The following is a 25166-nucleotide window of genomic DNA, read 5'->3' as shown; positions in this document are numbered from 1 at the left end:
AATTATTTTCTATTGCCTCATGCCGGCACCCTTTGCCATCGACACCCGCCGCGCACCACGAGCCGGCTGACAACACACGACAAACGTCGACAACATGCCGCACCGCGACGTCTCCCCGGCGCTGTCCGAAAACGAATTCGATATCTCGAAAGCCCTGCTTGCCGGCGACAGCGAAGACGAACCGGTCGCACCGAGAAAAAGTCGCAAGAATGCGACCCTTGACATCGGCGCAGAGTTGAACATTGGCGGAGAGGATGGCGGAGACAGCGATGATGATGTTTTCATCGCAGATCAGCTGAGTGCGGCGAACCGCAAGTCGTCCAACCTGAAGGGGAGAACCGTGAAGAAAGGCGGTGGTTTTCAAGCCATGGGTCTGTCCACGAACTTGCTCAAGGCAATTACCCGCAAGGGCTTCTCAGTGCCGACCCCTATCCAAAGAAAGACTGTTCCGCTTGTATTGGACGGGCAAGATGTTGTTGGCATGGCTCGGACTGGTTCCGGAAAGACCGCTGCCTTCGTCATCCCCATGATCGAGAAGCTGAAAGCCCATAGCGCAAAGGTTGGCGCGAGGGCCATCATCATGTCGCCGTCGCGTGAACTTGCACTTCAGACTCTAAAGGTCGTCAAAGAGTTCGGCCGTGGTACGGACCTGAGGACTGTACTTCTCGTGGGTGGTGATAGCCTGGAGGACCAATTTTCCGATATGAACACGAACCCGGATATCATCATTGCAACTCCCGGTCGCTTTCTGCATCTCAAAGTTGAAATGGACCTTGATTTGTCCACAATCCGTTACATGGTGTTCGACGAGGCTGATCGGCTGTTCGAAATGGGCTTTGCTACCCAGTTGACTGAAATCCTCTACGCCCTCCCTCCCAACCGACAGACTCTCCTCTTCTCGGCTACTCTTCCGAAATCCCTCGTCGAGTTCGCCAGGGCTGGCCTTCAAGAACCGAAACTTGTACGCCTTGACGCCGAAAGCAAGGTTTCACCTGACCTCGAAAGCGCATTTTTCACGGTGAAGAGTGCCGACAAGGAGGGTGCTCTGCTGCACATCTTGCAGGACATCATCAAAATGCCCACCGGAGAGACCGAGGCCTCCATCAGGGCCAAACAAAAGAAGGCCGATCCCAAGAACAAAAAGCGCAAGAGGGATTCTGACAGCACCAACAACGCAAAGGACTCTCCCACGGAACATTCTACTATTGTCTTTGCGGCTACTAAACATCACGTCGAGTATTTGGCAGGGCTCCTTCGCGCTGCTGGATACGCTGTTACCTACGTCTACGGCTCGTTGGACCAAACTGCTCGTAAGATGCAGGTTCATGCATTCCGGACCGGGATGAGTAACATCCTTGTTGTCACCGATGTGGCTGCCCGTGGTATCGATATTCCCATCCTTGCGAATGTCATCAATTTCGATTTCCCAGCTCAGCCGAAGATTTTCGTTCATCGTGTCGGTAGAACAGCAAGAGCAGGAAAGAAAGGATGGAGCTACAACCTGGTGAGGGATTCAGACATGCCATATCTCCTGGATCTGCAGCTCTTTCTCAGTCGGAAGATGATCTTGGGCAGAACGGATGAAAACTTTAGCTTCGCCAACGATGTGGTTGTCGGCGGATTTGTGAGGGACAAGCTAGCTCGCGCGTGCGAGTGGATCAACAAATTACTGGACGAGGACGAAGACTTGGGCAACCTGCGCATTGTGGCCGCCAAGGGCGAGAAGCTTTACATGAGGACGCGTAATTCGGCATCATCGCAAAGCGCCAAGCGGGCCAAGGACATCCTGGCTTCTGACGCAGTTTCCGAGCTGAACATGCTCTTCAACGATGACGTGGACAAGGCTGAGGTGGAGAGAGAGAAAATGCTGGCGCGCATCAGTGGATTCCGCCCTCAAGAGACCATTTTCGAGATTGGTAAGCGCGGTGTGGGTGACGAGGCATCTGAAATGATGCGCAAGAGGAGGGAAAAGGTCGACCCGCGACGTCGCCAGCAGGAAGAGGTCAAGAAGGCCTGGAATGACAAGAGCATTTCAGGCTTGACTGATACCCCCAACGCGGCACGGGATGGCGAAGAGGACGATGAGTTTGAAGACATGGACGTGGATGTCGACATGGACTCGGCATCGGAGGATGAGCTAGAGATCACCTTCCCGGATTCCCAGACCAATAAGACTTCGAAGGAGTCTTGGCAGGATCCAGAACATTTCATGTCCTATACGCCAAAGACGCTGAACTTGGCGGAAGACCGCGGCTATGGAGTCCACTCTGGATCATACGACAACCAGGGACGGAGTGGTAATTTTGTCGAAGAGGCACGAGGTGCGACAATGGATCTCAACCAGGACGAGTCGAAGGGCTTTGCCGAAGCCTCCAAAGCGCGCGGGATGAGATGGGACAAGAAGAGCAAGAAGTATGTTGCACGAGCAAATGACGAAGATGGATCGAAGGGAGCAAAATACGTTCGTGGCGAAAGCGGGCAGAAGATCGCTGCTAGCTTCCGAGCTGGACGGTTCGAGAACTGGAAGAAGACGAACAAGATCGGCCGTCTACCACGTGCTGGTGAGGCTGAGGCGCCTTCTAGCGGCGGTCACGGCCCCAACAAGAGGTTCAAGCACAAGATGGTCAAGGCGCCCAAGGAAGCCGACAAGTACAGGGACGACTACCACGACAGGAAGCAGCGGGTAGAGGCAGCTAAGGAGAAGCGCATTGGCCGGTTCTCAGACGGCAAGGGGAAGAGCGAGCTCAAGGGCGTCGAGGACGTTCGCAAGAGCAGAGCGATCCAAGAAAAGCGCCGCGCGAAAAACGCAAGGCCGTCAAGGAAAGGAAAGTTCTAATTGCGGAGATTAGCGATGCCGGGCCGCCTTGCGACGGCGCCAACGCGCAAAGGTTCCCGGACAGCCGGTTGCAACACTCTTGCGGTACCGCTCTCCACTTCCCTTCCAATAGATAGTCGACAACCGAGGGCAACGAAGGCTGCACACCACCCATGTTCGCTGCCAAGGCTCGAAAGTAGAAGCTATGGACTTAGCCATCTGGTGCATTTGTCATGCCCCAATCTGATACCAGCATTCGGACCGTATTTCAATCAGAGAGTACTTGCTCTGCACGTCTGGTGCCTTCGTACCTCGTACTATTGCCCCCCCTAGACGGTTCGTGTAGCGTGCTGACATTGGGACGAGAATAGCGCAGGGAAAACCAGCATTCAGCCGGGCCCGAAACTGCAGGTCGACGCCTCGTTTCTCCACGCGCGCCATGTACGGCCGTTGGGCTGGATGACTGAAGGCTTCCGCTGTTTGAAAAGCCACCACTCAAGTCGTTGCAAATCTCGACTGCTGGCGGTGACGTGGTGTTCAGCTTTAGCAGCCTCGTGGCCCACCGAAACGCGGTGAGGCTTGTCGTCTTTTAGCGGCTTTAGTAGGGGTCCTTTCGGGCCTTTGCGTTGGCTATAGGCTTCGGATGTTCCGCGACGAATTGCGGAAAGTTTCCTAACGTCTGTCTTGCGCGCGCTCTCCTGCGCCGTCGACGCCGAATCGTACGACGTCCAGGTCCCGCGCTATCCAAACGAAGGAACCACCGCGCACGCCTCGACTCGCTACCGGGACAGAGGTAAATACGCTGTCCCAAAGAATTCTCCGTAGCTGCGGCTCCGGCGGGCGAGAAGTAAGACAAAGTAGGAAGCAAGCGAACGGATTTTGCAGCAGGGCCGATGAGGCACAGGAGCCATTTTGATTGACTTGGAATAGGCTTGCCTCTCTGGCTTCTTAATTTTCCAGAACGGGCGCCACCATAATCTTGGATGCACGCCGAACCCACAAACAAGCAAAACGCTCCCCCATCTCCGTCCTTTGTGCTCGCCACGGCACAGGTGCGCGCACGCACAAACCCCCCCGGCAACACGCTGGCGCAGCAGGGTACGGCGCGGGAGGCGCGGAGGCCCACGCCTGCAGTCCATGCTTCTCGACAATTTTTCATTTTTCCCCTTGCCGTGGGAAAAAGCGCAAGCTGGGCCAAGGTGTCACGATCCGCGATCGGGGAAGGTGGCGCCTCACCTACCTGCTTTTTTTCTCGGTCGGCCGCCCCCATCTCTCAAGGGCATGAGTGTTGCCGGCCGGCTGCACCCTGCGATCTGACCACAGGCCCGCCGAACTACGGGCAAGCGGAGCGGATCAGCCGCAAGCGCGGCCAGGGTCGTGGTCTTTGCGCAATCGAGCCCATGGGCAGGAGAAACAAAGCTCTGGGAAGATGAATCGCCAGACGCGCCAGGACTGGCTGCTGCTGCTGCTGCGGGTGCGTGTGCCTGCGGCGCCGGCAGGGCGCGGGCGGCGGGCGCCGGCAGCTGGGAGCGGGTTTGCAGGGCCTTGAGTGGGGACATGCTGGGACATGCTGGGACATGCTGGGACATGCTGGGACATGCTGGGACATGCTGGGACATGCTGCGCTTTGCGGCAGGCAACAGCGGTACATTATTGTCTCATTGAGTACCCGGCGACGAGGCCCTGGGAGCGGCGGCCAAGTATTGTATTACTGAGCGTTTGGGAGGAGCGTAAAACTGGCCCCGATCGTCGGCTGGAGCCACAGGCGCCGGCGTTGGCGTCAGGGACGTACGGCGCGAGGATGCGCACGTACATATGGCTGGTGTTGCAACCGGCCCAGGGACTTTCGGGTATGTGGACCCGGCGAGGCGTGGGAGCGCATCTGTTTCTCTTCTGGCCTAGGTGCGTGCAGGCACCGCCGCCGTCGGCACATTATTGACAATACAAATAAGCTGCCGAAGCCGCCCAGGGTCGGATGCACGTCACAGGCCTGGGTTCAGAGCACGCATGGCGTCGCCGTCCACGCTGCCCGCACGCTGCCATGCTACCTCTACGCGGCTACCTCACGATACGACCGGCCGCGGATGAGGTGTGAGGGCGCGGCGTCTGCTGGCGTGCTCATGCTCGACATTTCGGCTACCACTGCACAGGGACCAGGGCCAGCTGCACGCGCTACGCCAGCGATGTCTTGGCGGTCAATGCCGTGCAGTTTTGGGCACGGCTTTTTTTTTTTCTCTCTGGCTGGCTGGCTGTGCCTCCCGATTGGGCATGCAAATTAAGGTGCGCGATCCCGGCGGATTTCCGTGAGCGACGCCAGGCTGGGGCCCGGACGTCGCGCGCGCAAACACACGGCCAGCGCGATGGGCGAGTGGCGGGCCCCAGGACTCAGCTCGCAACAGCGCTCGATCGCCGCGCGCTGCCCTGTGCCTTTCGCTAGGGTCGCGTTCCGCCTTGCCGACGGCGCTCCGCGCGGCGCGACACGCGAGAAGGACGCCCGAACGACCGTCGGCACCAACACAGCGACACGAGCGATGGCAGCGGTAGCGCCGCTGCTGGCTGCTGGCACCGCTGCCGCGTGGTGGCGCGGCGCCGTCACGGCTGGCGGCCATGGCAGCGCAGCGGAGAAAAAGCAATGGCGCGCATTGCTGCGAAGATCACATGCGCCTAGAGAGTCATGCCGGGCGCTGGTGTGGACTGCGTGCGGGCATGGGCGGGCAGGTCGCGGGCGGCGGGCACAAGGAGGAGTGGAAGGATCGCTGCGTCGAAATGAACGGTTACTATATTGGCGACCGGCCGGTCATCTGAGGGCTGCATGCGACGTGGGTGGGCGCGGACGGGCGTGGACGGGCGTGGACGGGCGTGGACGGGCGTGGGCTGGCACTGGAGCGCAGCCTTACCCTCACTGCGCCTGCCCGCCGTCAGGACGGCGGACGGCGGCAGCGGGCACGCACCTTCTTCCCAGAACCGATCCGCCAGCCAGCACGGAAGCGGCTAGCAGCCGTTGCGGGCATGGGTGCAGCAGTGCCACTTCCTTCTTCATCGCCGCCAGCGAGCGCGAGCTGAATCGTCACCTCGCGGCGCGCAGCCTCATCCGCTGTTAGGATGGTGGCCCTGGCACCTGGTGGCTGCAGGCGCTCGCCCTCGCGGTGGGGCCGCCGGCGGCAGCCCTCGCCCGCCAGGTGCCAGCCAGTGTGCGCCAGTGTGCGCCAGTGTGCGCCAGCGTGAGAGCACCAGGGCGCGAGAGCGCTGGACCGAGATCTGCCGCGTGGAGAAAGAAGCTGGGCCCCAAACAGAAGGAGAGCAGGCTGCGCGGCGCGGGGCCAATGGGGGCGCGGGCACGGCAGCCACGCCCGCGAGGTGTGCAAAAGGAACACGCCGGGCACGCCCCCTCGAGAGGGGCCATGGGTTTGGCAGCTCGCAGCTGGCAGCTGGCAGGCTCGCGGTGAGCAGCGCCGCGCCGTCAGCACACCTCCCCGCGGCGGCCGCAGCAGGCATCAATTGGGCCCTTGGTCGACGTCGCCGATCAGCTAGGGCCTGTCAACCATGCGCTCGCGCCGCGCCGCAATGCACCAGCCCACGGCCATCAACCGACCCGGCAGACGGCCCCGTGCCAAAGCCGCCGTCCAATTATGCAGGTGTCAACAGGGATCTGGAATGGGAGATCTGAGTCCCTAATCCGCAGAGCGCCCAGGAGGCCGATCTTTCTTATTGCCATGATCACCACAAGCACAGGGTCTCGAGAGCGCGCCGCCTTGCCCGGTTGCTTCAAGCGCGCCCCAGGCCCCACTCCGCCGACGACAGCAGCGAGCTTCCCTCCGAGACCACACGGCGCCCTTTCGTTTTTCTGCTTGGCCTGGCCTCCCCCGCTGGCTGCCCTCCCACTGCACCCAGACCACGCGGGTCCCGCCGCCGCCGCCTCAATCCCCCGGGTGTCGTCATCTGCAGGTATTGCTCGCCCAAGCCTCCTGCAGCGTGCATGCCTGTGTGTCCTTTTTCCCAGCTCTCTCCTCGTGCTACTGCCGGCCAGCCTCCAAGACATCCGGCCTACCAGGAACCTCGCCCACATTACATATTGCGAGCAGCAGCGCGCCCATGCTCATACCACTTCCCTGACCTCAACCCGGACGAACACCCCCACCGCCCAGGGCCCGCGCAGCAGCTGAAGCAGCCACGCCGTCTCCGGGCGCCGACCGTTATTCGCTGTGTTCCTGCGGCCTGAAGGCGCTATGCATGGACTGGCCCTTCCTCCTTGCTCGAGCTACTCCCGCGCGCCGTCAATTGGGCGCCGCCAGCTACCGGGCAGCAGTGAGAAAGCCTCACCTGGGCTCCGTTTTGCCGCCTGCTACCCGTCCCCGCCCATGTCAGACAGGCCGTCACCACCTCTCCGGGCGAGGACGCATTCACCGCAGCAGAAGGAAAAATACAGCCCACCCCAGGACCAGCATGACCGCCGGCAGCTCCACTCCGCCGAGCACGAGGGCCCCGGAGGCCGCTCCACGGATCGGCTCGGTGCAGTGCCACCGCGCAGGATGGTTTATGAAGGAGGCGAACGGCAGCAGCCGCCGCCGAGCAGCTCAGCGCTGCGACCTACAGACCAGCGCCCGGAGCTGCGACCGTCGTCGTCTTCTGCTGAGACCGACACCGCACAACAGCCGTCTTCCCAGATGGGTCCCTTCGGCTATTCCGCCTTCGGCGCGTCCGGCAGCTTCGCCCCCGGCTATGGCGGTCCAACTGTCGCCCTGCAGCCCCCCGCCCCGCTAGCTAGCCAGATGCCGTCGTTACGAAACACCAAAACCGCGCGCCGAAACAAGGCTCACGTTGCTTCGGCCTGCGTCAACTGCAAAAAGGCCCATCTCAGCTGCGACGTCCAGCGGCCGTGCACGCGCTGCGTCACTTCGGGCAAAGAGGTAGGTGAAAGGCCCTTCGACGAGCTTCCACGGCGGCGGGCCAAGGCTGACATTCAGTGAGCGCGCAGACCTCATGCTACGACGTCCAGCACAAGAAAAGGGGCCGCCCCAGGCTTCGCGACGTCCAGGAGAGCAGACCTCCGCCAGGCCACGAGCTAGCCGAACACTCGACGTCAGCTAGTGAGAGCCCAGTGCCTGGTCTGGCGCCTCATGTAGGCGTGCGGCCAGATTCCAGTCGCCCGCTTCGAGCCACTCGAAGGAGTTTCGGAGTGCCCCCGGCAACTTTTCGGCATCCCACTTCGACCGTGCAAAGTCTGTCGCCAAGTCCTTACCCCCAGGAGGGTGCGGTGCAGTATCCGACACTCGAGTACGCACGATCAGCGCCCTCTTACGTGACGCCCATGGCGTTGCTGAATCTAGACCTCCACATCATCAAAACGAATCAGGCCTTCAACCTGCTCTTCAACCGGTCAGACTTCTACGGACGAGACCTGTCCGAGCTTGTCGAGTCCCATCACGCGGAAACGGTGTACAGGCTACGGAGCGAGCTGAGAGAAGAGCGGGATCAGCGAGAACCTTCGTACATGCCTCCTATTTTTGGTCCTAGGGAACAGGAGGCGGTTCAAAACGTTGAAGAAGAGGATTTGGAACGCATCAGCCTGGGCTACACGGATCGTAGATTCACTTGGCGATTCAGCTCTATTTTTGGACAGCCGCAGGAAGTGCGTGTCCGCGTGCGTCTTGCAAAGACCTCAATATTTTTCGTCTCCTTGACTTTACCATCGTTTGACCGAGCTCAATTCTCGCAGCCCACTAGTGAGCAGCAACAACCCCAACGCTACCCGCATGTCTTCGCTACACCGGTTCCGCCTCATAGATCGTCACGGCCGTCATCGAGAGCCGCCCCAACCGAATACCCATACTCGCCGTTCGGGCATAATTCACCTCTTCCCGTCGCTGCTGAGCCGCAATCCCCGTATTCATACTTCTCCCTCCAAAATCTCACTTCATCCCTCCCACCGGCGGCAGCTCCTACGCCGACAGCACAGACATACTATGGACAGGCACCTCCCAGTGGGTATGGATACTCGCGTGGATCGTGGTCATCCACTGGTAGCGCGGAGCTTCATGTACCTTCTTACGAGGTGACGCCTAGAAGACCGTCTGGCCAGGTTTTAGCAGCCGAGGGTCCCTGGCACAATGATCCGAGAACAGCTTGGCAGCAACAACAACAACATCATCCCTACCCGGCATACCAGAGACGGCCGGTTTCGAGGGGTGAGCAACAGCCCGTGTGGGACCCTGCCCAGCCACCTGAAGGCCTTGCTCCTGCTTCGGTCCGTAGAGTTTCGTTGGACGAAAGGCGTAGCCAAGGCACCTCAGAGGGGACACAGGAGGAGGAGCCATCCAAGCGACGGAGACTGAATATACGGGACATCATTTAGGCCGGACACGCTTTTTCACTTAACTGCATAGATTTCGGTTTCCACCAAGGCTGGCACATACTTTCGTCTTCTCTGGCTCACATTTGTCCTCTTTTGTTCTCAACACCACCTTGCTCGCTAGCCTTGGCTGGTCCAAGCTAATCTCCATCCACATTGGACCCCAGTCGATCTTTTCTCTTGTAGAAATGTTCTTCATAAACGTTTTCAGTCGCTCGCTGCACATATACAAACTCAGACATAACTCTCGGGGGGGCTGTTCCTGGAACTTTTCGGGGCATATTTCCTGGATGCGACGCATTACCGTTCGGATATCCAGGGGACCTTTTGGTTGTTTTCTTTTCTCTTTTCTTGTTGGGTTTACAGGGCAAAGATGGGGCATCAGACATGGGAACAGTCCGCGCACAGTACAGGATGGTAACATGACACAAAAGTAAACGTGCTTAATGGTCGGAATGGGCTCGAACTGAACGTATTAAAATCTCGACTGAAATTTTAGATGTCCAGCGTGCGAGCTCAACTAGAAGTCTGGATGCACGGGAGACGCTGGCTCCGCTTGGGGACTCCTCTTTTCCTTTTTGTTTCTTGGCAACATCTTGTTTCTATATCTTGCTGGAAGGGCGGTGCTTTTCTTTCTACGACAACGCTTTGTGTATAGAAACGCTATATTATGTGCTTGGCGTCTGGATCGCTTGCTTCTAAATGTCCTGTGTTATATTCAAAGGAGGCATAGAGTAAAAAGGCAGGCAGAGTCTGAGCTCAGCCATCTACGCAGTCGTCAATTTTAAAATTCAACGTTCGGTCATATACGATTGATTGGAGAGTTTACGAGGGGGAAAGGGAGGTGTTAATGTATTTACAACAGTAGTTTTTTTTTTTCTTTCCAAAAAATCCCCGCCTCCCCTCATTAAAAGGCACATAACAAAGTCACTGTGACTGTTACCCTTAGATGCTCGTCGCTGCTTGAGTGGGAGGCACCAAGGTGCGAAGTGAAAGTGAAAGGATGGGGGAGGGGATCGAAGGAGGATTTTGTAGTATCAACACTTGGGACGACGTCAACTTAAACTTTGGGAGAGGAAGAACGCCTGCACGTCATCCCGCGGGGCAAGCAGCGGGGGGCGGCAGGGCGGCGGGGGTGCAGGCAGGCACAAGCAAGGCACGACGGTAGCTTTCCCTTGCTTTGGGACGGGAAGAGAGGAAGAGGCGGTGAATGAGGGGAGGGGGAAAAATTCCGAGAGAAATGATTGGACGTATGTCCAGGTCGGGAGAAGTCGGTGAGAGGGAGGGCAGTGGTGCGCTGGCACGCCACTGGCCCGTTTATTGCAATTAATTCTTTTTCCAATCCTTTTGCGCCGTTGTTCCCGCGGGTGCAGCAAGGCTGTTGGAGGTGGGTGGGGAGGGGCGTGAAGAGGGTAACGAAATTCTTCGGGAGTAACCCAAGGGGGAGTTTTCATTCGATTGCCGTGTGACGCCGTGTCGCCGCGCGTGGACGCGCTGGCCGCTGCGCACGCGCGCGTGTTCATGCGTGCGCCCACACCTCCGTTTTAATCTTGGTTTTCTATCTCTTGTTGCCTTTGCTTCCGTAGCGCATCGTGATGATTGGATATCCATGGTCGCGGCGGGGATGATGATAGGTACAGCTGCGACGCTTCAAGTTAGTATGTACATACATTGGAGTTCCCAATACCACACCTTCACTGCCTTCACTGGTTGCAAACGTGGCATTGGATGCCATGATCTTGGGGTTTGTGTTTCATTATTGGAGCTCTGCGTGCTTGCTCGAGCGAACATTGAACTCTGCGATCCGCTTGGTTCAGATTTCTAGCCTTTTCAGGAGAGTCGCGACCATGGTGCCTCGCCCACGTGGTCTGGCGGAACGGTTGCGCGGATGCAAGGGACGCGGATTGGGCTGATATCTAGCTGCCCTAAGCACTATCATCAAAAACTTTGTTTCAGTGCCCTCCTCCCGGCACTAAGGGATGGTAGGCGCGTGCTTGAGTGATATTGTGTGTGGCGAAGAGGTTGTTTGCCGATTAGTGGTGTCCCTATTGGCTTCTACCCGGTGATTGGGCGCTTCTACTAGTTTTTCTTTCGTTGTGCATCTACTGTGGTGGTACTTGGATCCTGCAGCCTCCCAGAGCTGCATGAAAGGATCGGTCCTCTGACACATGGTTTTTCCAGTGGGCTTCATTCAGTACATGCAAACGGCCCTGCAAATAGAGTGTTAAGAAAGACGGCTGAACGAACAGCAGCAGCACATGCACCCGGCTGATGCACCGACTCCACGGCGGGATCAAACAACATAACTTTTGGTCATACAAACACGGCCAGCATTGCTGGAGATGCAGCACTTTGGACGGGATTTGGGGGATGCTTGGTTTGAATGAGCAATTAAACTTGGTAAGGCAACCCTTTTGTCTTTACTCACTAGCTGATTCCCCGTAACGGGCCTGGTGCCATGAGAACCGAATCGAAAATGGATGTGGGTCTTGGTGTCGCCCTGCAAAACGCCATGACAGCTCGGTGATCTAGAGACTGCGCCTGTACCTCACGCCGTTAGATAAACCCTGCCTATTCGCCCCGCTCCCTGCGAGGTACTCTGTACATTGCTGGGGAGAGAAAGCACGCAAAAGAGACAGCGCTCAGCCAATGGGTTTGAGCTTCTTTTTCTTTTTCTTGTCACCATCGGCCGAGCCCTTCTTCTGGAAGTCGCGCCAGGAGCCGATGCGCTGGTCACGCGATTTATCCCAGGCCTCGTCATGCTCGCGCTTGCGCTTGCGCTCGGCAACCTCGGCATCCTCCTTCTTCTGCTGGCGTCCCTCCTCGCGCATGGCGGCTTGCATCTGCTTGCGGCGGCGCAACTCGTTCTCGATAAGCACGTCGCGGGCCTTGTTCTGCCACTTCTGGTCGAACTCTTCCGTCTTGAGCTCGGGCGAGTCGACGGTCCATTTGTTTTCGCGGATCAGCAGCATTCGCGCGTCGGCGATGGCCTCGTCCAGGCGGGCGCGCGCCTTCTCGTCCATCAGCTGCTCCTGCGCCTTCTTCAAGCGATCGAATGCGTCGGGGGCCTTGGGGTTCGTGGTCTTGTCGGGATGGATCAGCAGCGACTTGGTGCGGTAGATCTTCTTGATGTCGGTTTCGGGGACACCGGGCTTGAGGCCCATGACGGCGTACGCGTCGAGCTTGAAGGCATTGCAGATGCCTGGATGCAGTGTCAGCGGGCGAGCTCTCTGGCATGCGCGAGGGCGGTGCGCGCGACGGGAGGGGACGCACGGTCGATCTCAGAGTCCTTGAGCGTGAATCAGCTGGCCGGCCCGCGGAGTAAGTTGGGGCGGAGGGGCGCGCACCTTGTCGAATTCCTTGGATTCCCTCTCGAGCAGGTCGAAAACCTCCTTGTCGTCGTCAGCCATGGTTGTTTCTGGGTGAGCGAGCGTGGCGGACAGAGATGGAACACGCGCGAGTGCGAGGTGAGAGAGCAAAGTGGGTGGAGGAAGCGGGCGCGCGCTTTAAGATACGGGCGGTGATGGAGAGCTGGAGGCGCAACCCAAGGCAGATGATAGGTAGGGCTGTCGCCGGCTACCGATCTGGGGCCGCCGCCGCCGCCCCGGCGCCGACACCGCCCGCCGCCACGCGATCCGTGCCCCAAAAGTTCTTGAGCGCCCCAGCATCGCAACCGACCGACCTCAAACGCCCGCGACTCGACCCTTTCCGATATTCTCCTCCTCTGTCTCTGCAGCCATGGCCGGCGCACTCACCGGTCGCACCAAGCCGACCAAGGTCAAGAAGCTGCAGCGCGCCCAGAAGCGCAAACGCAGCGACGTCGACGTAGAAAAACTCCAGCAAGCCGTCGACGAGCTCGTGAGTGTCCGCTCTGCACACTCGCCGTTCAATCTCTCCTGACCCGATGTCTGCAGGATCCCAGGAACAATGAATACAAGAGCTTCACCGACCTCCCGCTCTCCGAGCCCACCAAGGCAGGCCTCAAGGCATGCCACTTCGCCGCAATGACCGACATCCAGGCCCGCGCCATCCCTCTGGCCCTCCAGGGCGCCGACATCCTAGGCGCTGCGAGAACCGGCAGTGGAAAGACCCTCGCCTTCGTCATCCCCGTTCTCGAGAACCTGTACCGCGTGCAGTGCATTGGCGCCGACGCTGGCCTTGGTGCCATGATCATCTCTCCCACCCGCGAGCTCGCCATCCAGATTTTCGAGGTGCTGTACAACGTCGGCAAGAAGGGGCATATGTTCGCCGCTGGCCTGGTCATTGGCGGAAAGAGCTTGCAGGAGGAGAGGGACGCGCTGGTGCGCATGAACATCGTCGTCTGCACCCCCGGCCGCATGCTGCAGCACCTGTCGCAGACGGTGGGCTTCAACGTGGATAATCTGCAGACGCTGGTGCTGGACGAAGCCGATCGTATTCTGGACATGGGCTTCCAGCGCGACCTCGACGCCATCATCGACTACCTGCCCAAGCAGAGGCAGACGCTGCTGTTCAGCGCGACTCAGACGAAGAAGGTTTCCGACTTGGCCAGGCTGAGCTTGAAAGATCCCGAGTACATCTCCGTCCACGAGGCGGCCGAGACGGCGACACCAAAGTCGCTGCAGCAGAATTACACTGTCACGCCCCTGTCGGAGAAGCTGGACACCCTGTGGAGCTTCATCCAGGCCAGTAAGAAGTCGAAGATCATTGTCTTTCTCTCGTCCGGAAAGCAGGTGCGCTTTGTGTACGAGGGCTTCCGTCACATGCAGCCTGGTATTCCTTTGCTCCATCTTCACGGCCGCCAAAAGCAGACAGCACGCTTGGAAATCACGCAGAAGTTCTCGGCAGCCAAGGCGTCCTGCCTTTTCGCGACAGACGTGGCAGCGCGTGGTCTGGATTTCCCCGCGGTAGACTGGGTTGTCCAGGTCGATTGCCCCGAAGACGCCGACACGTACATCCACCGCGTTGGTCGAACGGCGCGCTATGAGCGTGAAGGGCGTGCCGTGCTCTTCCTGGATCCCAGTGAAGAAGAGGGCATGTTGAAGCGTCTGGAGGCAAAGAAAATCCCCATTGAGCGCATCAATGTGCGTACAAAGAAGCAGCAGAGCATCAAGAACCAGCTGCAGAACATGTGCTTCAAGGATGCACAGCTCAAGTACCTTGGACAGAAGGCCTTCATCTCTTACGTCAAGTCGATACACGTCCAGAAGGACAAGGAAGTTTTCAAGCTCCAGAATCTTCCTCTGGAGGATTACGCAGCGAGTCTGGGTCTGCCCGGTGCACCTCGCATCAAGTTCATGAAGGGTGACAACGCGAAGGAGCGCAAGAACGCGCCCCGACACGGTCTTTCGTCATCCGAAGGTGAGAGCAGTGACGAGGAAGGCGAGAAGAAGAAATCCAAGAAGGAAAAGGAGGTCCGCACCAAATACGACCGCATGTTCGAGCGTAAGAACCAAGACGTTCTTTCCGAGCACTACACCAAGCTCGTCCGGGACGAGAACGACGAAGACGACAAGGTCGCCAATCCCGACGAGTCGGATGATGACTTCATGGCCGTCAAGCGCCGCATTACCGCTGGCCAGGAGATTTCCGATGACGAGGACGGCGCGGACGTCTTGGGTGCAGAAGGAAAGAGGCTTGTCAACGTGCCCGGCGCTAAGGAGCCCATTCTCATTGATAGCAAACGCCGCGAGAAGGAGCTCAAGAGCAAGAAGAAGCTGCTCAAATACAAGGACAAGGGCCACAGAGTCGTCTTCGACGACGAGGGCAACGCGCACGAGCTCTACGAGATGGAAGACGAGCACGCGTTCAAGGCGAAGGGGAGCGCGGAGCAGCAACGGCAGCGCTTCCTTGAGGAAGAGAAGCGGCGCGCCGAGGAGGCCGACGTGTTGGATCGGGAGACGGCGAGGGAGAAGAAGACGGCGAAGAAGATCAAGAGGAAGGAGAGGGAGAGGGCGGAGAGACTGGGCCACGACTTGGATGGCAGCGACGATGAGGATGGCGGTGTGCAGTTGGGTGGCGGTGTGGATCGCGACGCCTTCAACGATTTCAAGAGCTTCTTGGCGGATACGGCGGGAGACAGAAGTGACGGGGACGAGGAGGAGGCCAGGGATGAGGATGAGGAGAGGCCAGCGAAGAAGCGGCCGAAGAAGTGGTTCGAGGATGAAAGCAGCGGCGATGAAGATAGTGAGGGTGGGAAGAAGAAGAGCAAGAAGGGCAAGAGGAGGGCGAAGAAGCTTCAGGACGAGCCCGAGACTCTGGAGGATCTGGAGGCACTGGCTGCTGGCGTTTTGGGGTAGAAATGAGGGATTCATTCAGGGGTCGTAAAAAGTTAATATTCCGGCGTCAATGAAATTCCCCCATATTTGCAATCTGTCTGTCTGAAGCCTTTCCTTCCGTTGCTATGTCTACTTGCGTGGGTAGTCAAAATTCAAGCTTTCACGCTTTGATATAATCCAGGTAGCCACGTTTACAGGGCATGCTTGAGGACCGCAAAAACGTTTTCGATCGCGCGTTTCCAGACTCGGAACTCTTTGACGGTATGAAGCTTCGGGATTTTGGCACCGAGGCCGACCATGGCATTCATAGTGCTGGCAGCTGATTCTCGCATCATCAACACTACTTTTCTCATATCATCACCCATTCATGCAATCCGAACTAGCACCATCTCCCCTGCCTTCACGACCATGTAGCAACAGCAAGCATCTTGTTTTAATATTTCTCTTCACTAGAAAAGAAGCCCTTCGCCAACAACCAGCCAGCCATGTCTTCCTATTCCAAGCGGGCGACCCCCTTGACAACGACCCTGGTCAGACACGGCCAATCTTTCCCGCGCACGCTGCATGTACATTGCGCTGCCAAGCAAAGATCGGCCAGCTTTAGTTCCTGGGCCGAGGCGCTGATCTCCCACCAGGCTCCTGGGTCTTTTACCATGTATACAGGACAGGGAAGGGGCCAGGAGAGCAAGCATGCATATCGCCACTCCCACCGTACCGGGCAACCGGAAAGGGTTAGTTGCACTTTTTCCTCGAGAAGATATTCCTCGATATAGCTAGGTCGGCGGTTTGATCGAGGCCTGTAAGCGGAGAAAAAAAGGAGGCTAAGGCGTTGAGCTATTCTACTTAGATCAGATTGGCGCAATTGACGATAGTATGTCAAGCATCTGGCGATTTTTTGTCACAGAAGACCAGATAGCTAAGGATCAAAGTAGAAATTATTTTTTCATTCATTTCCTCGAACGAGCGCAGCTCACCTGGTATCTCATCGTAAAAAAAAAAAAGATAGAACATCACGAGAAGAGTAAACCTCGCCAGTTGATGAAATCCAGCTTGGTTTCCCACTCTGAACATCAGCGTTTTCGTGGCACAGCAAGCGCTCTGCCGAGCCAACAAGAGACAGAACGAGGGAGAAACGCGTCACTTCTTCTCTTCCTCCGTCCCAATGCCACGCTTGAGGTCTTAGACAACGGTGTCGTTCTTGACCACGGTACCCTTCTCATCCACGACATGGGCGCTCTCAGAGTGTACCAGCTCATTTGCATCCAAGCCCTTGCTCTGCACGGCTGCCACCTTCTCAGAGAAGTTCGACTTCATGTTGCCCGTCTTCCATGCCTTGACACCGGGCTCGAAAACGGCATCGATTTCCTCGAGAGTCTTGCCGGCCGTCTCCGGGAAAGAGAAGAAGACGTGTATGGTGCCGACGAAGCAGAAGACGCCGAAAATGATGTAAGTGCGCCAGACAATGTTCTCGAAGGCCGGGGGCACGAAGTAGGCACTAGAGGAGAAAGAAACCATTAGTATTTGCTCATCGTAGGGAAAAGGAAGAAGTTGTGAGGTAGCACTTACAGTGCGAAGTTGAAGATCCAGTTGGTGGCGGCCGACAGACCGACACCCTTCGCACGCCAGCGCAGAGGGAAGACTTCGGAGCAGTAAATCCATGCAGCAGGGGCCCAGGTCAGACCATAGACACCGACGAAGATATACGAGCAAGCGATGATTCCCTTGGCGGGATGGCCGAGAACCTGCCACTTGATGTTCGTGTTCTCACCGACACCGTCGACGGGACGGCCGTGCTCGGCCATGATGCCGGCGACGGCGAAGTTGAGAGCGCACATGATGATGGAGCCGTAGATGAGCAACTGGCGACGTCCGACCTTCTCGATGAAGCAAAGCGTAAAGCCCGTCGTCACTAGGAAGATGACGTACTGAATGGCAGACGAGTAGAGGTTGACGTTTCCGGTAAGACCTGCCATGTTGAAGACGTAGACGATGTAGTACATCATGACGTTGCCGCCGAGGAGTTGCTGCCACAGTTGTACGAAGGTGCCGGCCATGGTGCGGCGCCACATCTTAGGACCGAAGAGGCCGAGGACAGTAAGTTCCTTTGATTCCTGCGCAACGCGAACGGCTTCGCGGACTGTTGGGATCGTGTTAGCTTCCATGATGAAACCTCGATGGGGTGGCTAAGGGAAAACTCACCCTCAAGGTATTCCGCTTGCGCGACAGGGTGCTGGGGATCGCCATTGCCGTGGAGCAAGGCCAGGACATCCAAGCTCTCTTCCCACCGGTCTTTGCTGGCCAACCAACGCGGGCTCTCCGGGAAGAAAAACAGGGCGCCGAGGAGAATGAAGGCCGGGATGCCCTGGATTCCCCAGGCGATACGGAAAGATGCAGGACCCTCAACCTTGGAGCATCCGTAAGAGATCAGGTACATGATCAGGATACCCCACTCAATGGCCCACTGCTGGATACCGACAACACGACCACGAATACGGCCAGGGGAGAGCTCGGCGAGGTACACGGGGACCTGGGAAGACATGATACCAACTGTGGTGTATGGTCAGCTGGACTGTTCCCTTGGCCCAAACATGGAAGTCTCCGGGAGGGACCTACCTGTGAAACCGTTGATGACACGACCGACGATAAGCTGGGCGACATTCTGAGCACTGCACTGGATAGCGGAACCAATGATCCAAATGATGGCTGCAACTTCCATTGCACGCTTGCGACCGAGTCTGTCAGAGAGGAAACCAGCGCCGAGGGCGCCGACGAAAGAACCAGCGGACATAGAAGCGGTGATCTTCACCAAAGGTCAGTTCAGAGTCCAGGGGAAGTGGTGGGACAACTAGACACTCACGCCACCCTGGAGATCGGAGCTCGGATGATTGAAGTATTCAGCATACTGTTCGGTTCCAATCCATGCACTCATGGAACTGTGAAGGAGAGCGTTAGGGGAGGTGGTCCGTACTGAGATGGGCACAATATTTGCGCGCTTGCGGGGACGCACCTGATATCAAAACCGAAGAGGGCTCCTCCAATCGTGCCGAAACCCGCAAGGGCTGGAAGTATTGTTAGCGGACGGTTCCGAGGAAGAAGTTGGCGGCGAGATGGAGCTTACCGTAGATATTTGACATAGGCTTCACCATGATGGGCAACTGTCGACCGAGCTCGCCTCTCAGCCAAAGGGGTCGGATGGAGCGGGTACGATAGTCGACAGAGGGTGTGCGACAGCGTTCAGAAGAGCTCCAAGCTCAAGCGGCGACAACACAAAGGGCCGAGGGAAGAAGAAAGGTATGGGGGTGGAGATCAGCGTGCATATATACTCCGGGGCGGGCTCGCCCACAGTACCCCAGTGCGCCAAATACCGGGGAAGACCAGGGCAGATGGGACTAGACTGGAGCGGTCAGACCCCCCCAGCACGCAAAGACTCCATTGTAGCCCACCGAAAGGCAAGAAAACGCAGTGAGATGCGTTTCTGCGCTGCTCTGAGACTGCCAGCCCCCCGGGCTCCGGTGGGAGGGCCTTACCCAAAGACGTATAGCGCCGGCTCAGGTGCCAACCGGGGGGCGCTGCAATGCCGGACGGCAGGGCCTGCGGGACAAGCAGCCTGCACCGGTGCGGCGCTGGCCTTAGCAAACGGCAAACGCCTCGACAAGCAACCCGAGGTGACATCGCGCCGGCCGTCTCAGTTTCGCATAGCCTCGTGACAATGCCGAGCACAGGAGCGAGCAGAAGAGCAGAGCGGCGCAAGGGAAAGGCGTTGCCCTCGACCATGGCGGCGCGGTGGGCGCCGGTGGAGGCGGACGAGTCTGGCGCAAGCTCCCGCGCGTCAACAAGCCTCGTTCCTCCAGCGGCCAAGAGAGCAGCAGGGTTGCAGGGGCTCTGTGAAGGTGGGAATGAACGGGCACGGCAGGCGCACGGCGGGCGCACGGGGCGTGGGGCGGAGGGCGAGCAAGCGAGCGAGAGCGTGATGGAGCCTATGGAGGCTTCCCGAGGGCTGCGGTGGATTGGTGGGCTGTGCGTCAGCCGGTGGCGGCGGGGGCGGATGGAGAAGACGGAGAAGACGGGCGTGCGTGCGGGGAGCGACAAGGCAGTGTGGCCGGCGAGTCGTGATCCCTGCCCGATTCCGCCCGCCCAGCTACGCGACCGCCGGGCAGGAACGGGCCTGAACGGGCCTGAACGGGCCTGCAGCGCCTTTTGGACTGCCGTCCACCTGCAGTCACGAGATCAACGGAGACACTCGGACCCGCTCCGTCTCCCGCCAGAAAAGGAACCTACCTACGCGTCGCCAGTGTCGCAGCGGACACGAGAAACGGGCAGGCCGAGAGCATGGACGCGCCGTGTGTAGTACTTCCACAGAGCCGTCAATGATGACGTCGGGATCAGAGCTGCCACCCGGACGTAATTATCCGCCAATTGGCAAGTGTGGGGCTCCGCTCGTATGACCGGCCGGCCGTGGAGATGATTGGGGACGATTGGGGTCCCCAAAGGACGAGACTCGGCCACACGGCGAAAAGACGGGAGCACACACAACCACTTCCAAGCTTTTGACCCTGGCCGCCGTGGGACTGCCGTGGGACCGCCCTGCTTGGCACGACGGGACAAGTACATGGCATCAAACCCCTACTCTCACACCACTGCACAGGATGCTGTCATCTCAGAAGTCTATCCATACTTGTAGCTCTCCACGCACCCTGGACACTGGCTGCGCGCCGTTTCTTTCCGCGAGAAAAAACACGCTTGCTTCAAATCGTCACACATCCGCTTGCTGGCTAATCACAATCGGCCTCCCGCGCACGCTACCCACGCTACCCACCCGCTCAACTCCCGCTCCCATGTCCATCTCCAACTCGCGCGCAGAAAGCAGCTTCAAACGGGGTTGTTTCTTGAAATGGCTCCAGACGCCGTGTGCGAATGAGGGCAGAAAAGAAGAGATCCGGCAAGAAGAACGAAGGCCAAATGCGGCACTGCGTACAGCCCGCTAACTGTATTACCAATCGTGCAACCGAGAAGAAAGCTGAAATGCAAGTCACCTCCTCGCATGCGCTCAAACAAAGTCGGCCGAGTACGAGAACCCCCGGAATTCTTCCTGCATCGCCTGCGAAAGCACTGCACAATCGCGTTAGCATCTGCCCATCTCGCACCCCGCATTGCTCCTGCACACTTACCTGACTGTACCGGCGTGAGAACCGGCGTGACGCTCGTGAACTCTTGGTCGAAGTTGCTCGTGTCCGTTGCGCTCGAAATCGCCGGCACGAACGGGGCAGGGATGCGCTTGTGGTACACGTCCTCCCAGTTGATGTTCCTGAAGAACGCGTGGCTCATGATCTCCTGTGCGTCAGTCGGCCCGCTGCCAAGACGGAGCTCCGGCTCCCTGGTGAGGAGCTTCTGCAGGATCGAGACCGAGTCTCGCGGCATGTGGATCGGGTACAGCGGCTCGTCCGCAAGGATGGCGTCGTAGATTTCATCCTCATCCTCACCACGGAACGGCGATTGCTGGAGCAGCATTTGGTAGATAAGAACACCAAAAGCCCACCAGTCTACTGCTCTGCCATACTTCTTGTCGAGAAGAATCTATCCAACGTCAGTCGCGCCCACATCACTCGTCGGGGAAGTGCATACCTCAGGTGCCATGAATTCAGGGGTGCCGCAGAACGTGCTCGTCGTCGACCCGTACCACATGTCCTCTTTGCAAAGACCGTAATCCGCGATCTTGATGTGGCCGTCAAGCGCGAGAAGAATGTTGTCAAGCTTCAAGTCACGGTAGATGACACCGTTCTCGTGGAAGTACTTGAGCGCAAGGCAGACCTCGGCCGCGTAGAACCTTTGCAAGTTAGCAGCGCACCTGAAAACACAAGAAATTGGACATACTGTGCTCGCTTGGTACCAAACTGGCCACGCTGAATGTGAAGCATCAGGTCACCACCGCTGACGTACTCCATGACGAAGTAAACGCGGGTTTCCGTTTGGAAACACGCGTGCAGGTTGAGCAGGAAGGGGTGACGTTCCTTGTTCGCGATCAAGAACACACGCTTCTCTGACCTTGTGCTCTCGACTTCGTCGTTCTCGATGATGAACTCCTTCTTCAAAACCTTGATGGCATACAGCTGCTTATTGCTCTTCGTCTCCGCAAGCATGACCTTACCGAAGTTACCCTTACCCAAAACGGCCAGGAAGTTAAAGTGGTCCAGACCAATGCGCCTGCCAGTGCCTTGGTAGTTGTGGGGAGGGAGCTCCTTCTTCTGGTTGGGTGGCTGCACAGCAATAGGGTCATGTGGTGGGGCCTGCGGTGGGGGCGCCTGCCCAGGTTGAGGCGGCAGCGGCTGCGTTGGTGGTGGCGCAGGCTGTGGGTAGCTCGACTGCCTAGGCGGATGCTGTATCGGGGACTGCTGCTGTTGCGGAGGTTGGTTGTAAGTTCCGACGGGGTACCCGCTAACCACCGCATAGTCAGCCGGGTTGTAAGAGGATTGCTGTGGGGATTGGGCCTGCGGCGATGTCGGTTGTTGCTGGTAGCCTCCGGATGACCGCGAAGGAGAAGAGGGCTGGTAGTCGGTCGAAGACCTCTGGTAATGTCCGGGAGCTGGCGGAGCCTGACCAAGAGCTATGGCTGCCGCTTTCGTGGCATCTGTGGATTGGGTGCGTGGGGCAGTCGTTGGCCGTTGCTGGGTTGGTGAAGACGGGGATTGGCCGTAAGAGGTCCTGGTCTGGAGGGTGGAGTCCTTTCCGTAGGATAGCCTTTCCGACTGCACCGAATCCGCAAAAGAGCCTGAAGGGTGCGGGCCGGTTGGCCGTGGACCCCCACCTGAAGAAGGTCGCAGCTGCCTCGAGCCCATCGACGAGATCGATGACGTCTGGCGTTTCTTCGCGCCGCTGATCTCAGCCAGAATCTGATTGGCAACCTCCATGGACATGCCGCAGAAGTCGGGGACGAAGTGCACACAGTTCGCATGGCAAGTCGAGCCACACTCGGAGCACTTCCTGCACTGCTTCTTGCCAAACGGAAGGACATAACCGCAGTGGCAGCACCAGTTGGCACCCATGTTGGCGAATGGTTCGAAGCGGTGGGGAATGCGGTGATTGAGTTTGGCCTCGTCCGGATCTGTTTCTGCGTTGGACTGGGTGATACACTTGGTGACGACCTTGTGGTAGCATTTCTTGTGGCACGTGTACTTGCAGTCCGAGCACTGCATACCAGCAGCATACTTGAGGAAGTCGCCACAGAGGGCGCATCTCATGATGTTATAGAACTGCTGCTGGACGAACTTGTGGCCGTACTGCTCGTGGATCTCCTCCTTGCGCTGACGAATGGCGCCCTTGCGGCCGAGACCAATGTCGAACGGTTGAGAGTTCTTGTTTTGCTTGGCTGTGACATTGTCAGTTTGAGGCAGGATGGGCCTCCCCAGGAAGACTTACCGAAGCTCAGGGTAAGTTGAATACGGCCTACGGGCTCAAGCGCGAACCACGCATCGATAAAAATTGGACCCGTCTGTGGCTGAGGGCCGGCACCTTCCATGCCCTGGCCAGATCCACCGCCAGTCCCACCAGGGCCGCTAGCAGCTTGTGGCTGTCCAGGTGGAGGCTGGAATTGCATATCAGGCTGAGCGCCGCCTCCTGCGCCCATCTTGTCTGCTGAAACCCACATGGCACTTGAGCTGTTAAGTTCGGTCTCGATCCTCTTTCGTCTCATCTCTTCGGCAATGTCAGAAATGCGGACCCAGAGCATGCCGATGGGAAGCGGGTGATCGCCGGTTCGATCATACACCGTCAGCTCAACCTCGTTGGCATTGTCAATGCTGAATTCATGAACTTCGTCCGTCCACCTGTCGTTTCGCGTAGCTTTCGTGCGTCCCTTGAAGACATCTTCGACCTTCATGATAACAAAAGTCTCAGGTCCCCGGCTAAAGCGGCCCGTAGCAGCGTGATCCACATCGGCCACCTGATGGACTCGCAGCGTCAAATGACCGGTAAGAGGTTTTCTGGCGCTCGGTACGTTGAGGCTGTCATCTATGCAAACAATCTTTCTCAGCGCAACTCTACCACACGCCGAGGGAAAACTTACCATCGGGGCCATCGCCGCCCTCGATGTCAACATGAAGATCCTCGTAGCGCTTGAGCGCTTGCTTGAGAAGTTGGATCTTCTGGTTGCTCTCAATCCGGCGGGCTTCGGCGTCGGCCTTGCTCTTCCTGTCACCCTCCATCTGGTAGAGGCGCACCATTTTCTCAATGCCATCTTTGTATTGCTTTTCCACACTAAGCTTGAACTCGAGCTGCGACAGCATCAGTTGGATCCGTGGCCCCAGATACGGGGTATCGTATTTAATCAAGTCTGCGCCAGATTAGTTCCAACACGTGGGACCATCGTGGAGACGCCACCGCCTTACCAAGTTTGCTGTAGTTTGCACGCTGACGAGGCTGACCCGGGCCAGGGGCGGCATACGGCGCCTTGGGAGGCATCAGGACCTGGCCGCCACTGAGCTGGCTGTAGCCTCCTGGTGGAGGTTGGCCGTAGTTGCCGTCATCGGCGTACTCGCCGGGGGAGTCCTTCGGTGGAGGAGGCAGCGGGTTCCTCCTCTGCTCTGGCGACGGCGGGCCGTTGCTGCCGGAGCCGAGGGACAAGTTCTCTACGTCGGTGCCAACCCTCCGCATCTGCAGCTCCTGCGCGCGGCCCTCGAGATATTCGATGTTGCGGCGGCCTTCGCGTATCTGGCCATCGAGGCGGGACAGCACGGCGGGGTTGTTGGTGGACTGGCGCATGGCATTGGCGGCGTTGATCAGCGCCTTCTCGCGCTCGATCTTGCCTTGGACCGACCGGATGGCGTCGTCCTCGTTCATGGTGGCGGTTCGTCCCTGTCGGCAGGCGAATTAACGGGCGTGACCACAGAGGAGGGCGGCGGTGGGTTGGCGGCGCGTACTGTTCAGCAGTGGTATGATGACGCGGTGTGTAGCATGGGGAGCGATGGGGCGGGCAGGACGGCGGAAGACGTCGCGTTGGGTGCGGAGCCTCGCTCGACGGCCGCCCGTGCGCGCGTCGTGGTGTGGAAGCGGCTGTGTCGCAGAGGCACGAAGCAAGCCCCTTTGCGTTGATGTTGGCCTGCTGGCGGGTGGGTGTGACTGAGCGGGCAGAGTTGAAATCGCAGGCTGAGGCACAGAGGGGTGGAAGCTTGGCAGCAGCGCAGCGGTCAAAACACCAGAAAGCTGCTGGCCGCCGGCCTGGTCTCCCAAGGCCGCTGGGCGCCCCTATTCGCCGCAGCCCGCGCCCAACGGCACAGCGGCCTGCATGCCCATCGCACGCCGCCACAGTCCTGCTGCGTCCCACCACCCTCGCAACGCGCCGCCCAAGCAGCCATTTCGGGCACCGTTGCGACTGCGCCCTCCTGATCGGCCCAGACAACGGCCCAGCGTAGGCTTGCCCGCGGCCCGCAGCATCTTGCTCGCACCGTCGACGGCCGCGTGGCAGCAAACAATGTCTGGAGTCTGGACAGATGTGCGCCGCCCAAGCAGCCGTGTTTACCACGCCTACATATGGATTACACTACGGGACTGTGTTGCGCTCCTGAGACACGCGCGATTTCCAGGAAACGCAGGGAAACCGCCCCGGCTGAGTTCCTGCCGCCCGCAAGCCTAGCCCAGGCCGGGACAAGCTGGGCCTTGGTGCGGGCAGCACCAGTCCAGCAAGTGATGAAGATCGGCCCCTTGCGCCCACAACGCGCGGCGACATGACGCCCGTCATCTCTTGGGCAAGCAC

At 58.6% G+C, this 25166-nt stretch overlaps 6 protein-coding genes across 6 annotated transcripts; 3 read left to right on the top strand and 3 right to left on the bottom strand.

The window, feature by feature from the left end:
* Positions 1-94: 94 nt before the first annotated feature.
* BKCO1_400049 (atp-dependent rna helicase dbp10) lies at positions 95-2836 on the top strand (the record flags this gene model as incomplete). The annotated part of the gene is made up of 1 exon (XM_020275712.1): positions 95-2836. The coding sequence occupies one exon, from the start codon at positions 95-97 to the stop codon at positions 2834-2836; it is 2742 nt and encodes a 913-aa protein (XP_020134416.1).
* A 4337-nt stretch (positions 2837-7173) lies between these two features.
* Positions 7174-9167, top strand: BKCO1_400048 (c6 zinc finger domain containing protein; the record flags this gene model as incomplete). Its single annotated transcript, XM_020275711.1, has 2 exons — positions 7174-7722; positions 7791-9167. The coding sequence occupies 2 exons, from the start codon at positions 7174-7176 to the stop codon at positions 9165-9167; spliced, it is 1926 nt and encodes a 641-aa protein (XP_020134310.1).
* A 2639-nt stretch (positions 9168-11806) lies between these two features.
* BKCO1_400047 (uncharacterized protein) lies at positions 11807-12574 on the bottom strand (the record flags this gene model as incomplete). The annotated part of the gene is made up of 3 exons (XM_020275710.1): positions 11807-12366; positions 12438-12453; positions 12512-12574. 3 exons carry the CDS (start codon positions 12572-12574, stop codon positions 11807-11809), a joined length of 639 nt encoding a protein of 212 aa, XP_020134240.1.
* A 328-nt stretch (positions 12575-12902) lies between these two features.
* Positions 12903-15442, top strand: BKCO1_400046 (atp-dependent rna helicase dbp4; the record flags this gene model as incomplete). Its single annotated transcript, XM_020275709.1, has 2 exons — positions 12903-13022; positions 13079-15442. The coding sequence occupies 2 exons, from the start codon at positions 12903-12905 to the stop codon at positions 15440-15442; spliced, it is 2484 nt and encodes an 827-aa protein (XP_020134239.1).
* A 1158-nt stretch (positions 15443-16600) lies between these two features.
* On the bottom strand, positions 16601-18567 carry BKCO1_400045 (sugar transporter; the record flags this gene model as incomplete). The annotated part of the gene is made up of 7 exons (XM_020275708.1): positions 16601-16916; positions 16988-17558; positions 17621-17968; positions 18035-18221; positions 18279-18354; positions 18429-18480; positions 18540-18567. 7 exons carry the CDS (start codon positions 18565-18567, stop codon positions 16601-16603), a joined length of 1578 nt encoding a protein of 525 aa, XP_020134418.1.
* A 1901-nt stretch (positions 18568-20468) lies between these two features.
* BKCO1_400044 (agc pkc protein kinase) lies at positions 20469-24253 on the bottom strand (the record flags this gene model as incomplete). The annotated part of the gene is made up of 7 exons (XM_020275707.1): positions 20469-20530; positions 20590-20995; positions 21044-21245; positions 21293-22784; positions 22835-23425; positions 23481-23747; positions 23803-24253. 7 exons carry the CDS (start codon positions 24251-24253, stop codon positions 20469-20471), a joined length of 3471 nt encoding a protein of 1156 aa, XP_020134417.1.
* Positions 24254-25166: the final 913 nt, after the last annotated feature.

Source organism: Diplodia corticola (assembly GCF_001883845.1).
Source record: "Diplodia corticola strain CBS 112549 chromosome Unknown scaffold4, whole genome shotgun sequence".
Lineage (NCBI taxonomy): Eukaryota > Fungi > Ascomycota > Dothideomycetes > Botryosphaeriales > Botryosphaeriaceae > Diplodia > Diplodia corticola.
The sequence above is the reverse complement of the archived record's forward strand: the minus strand, read 5'-3'. Positions and strand labels throughout refer to the sequence as shown.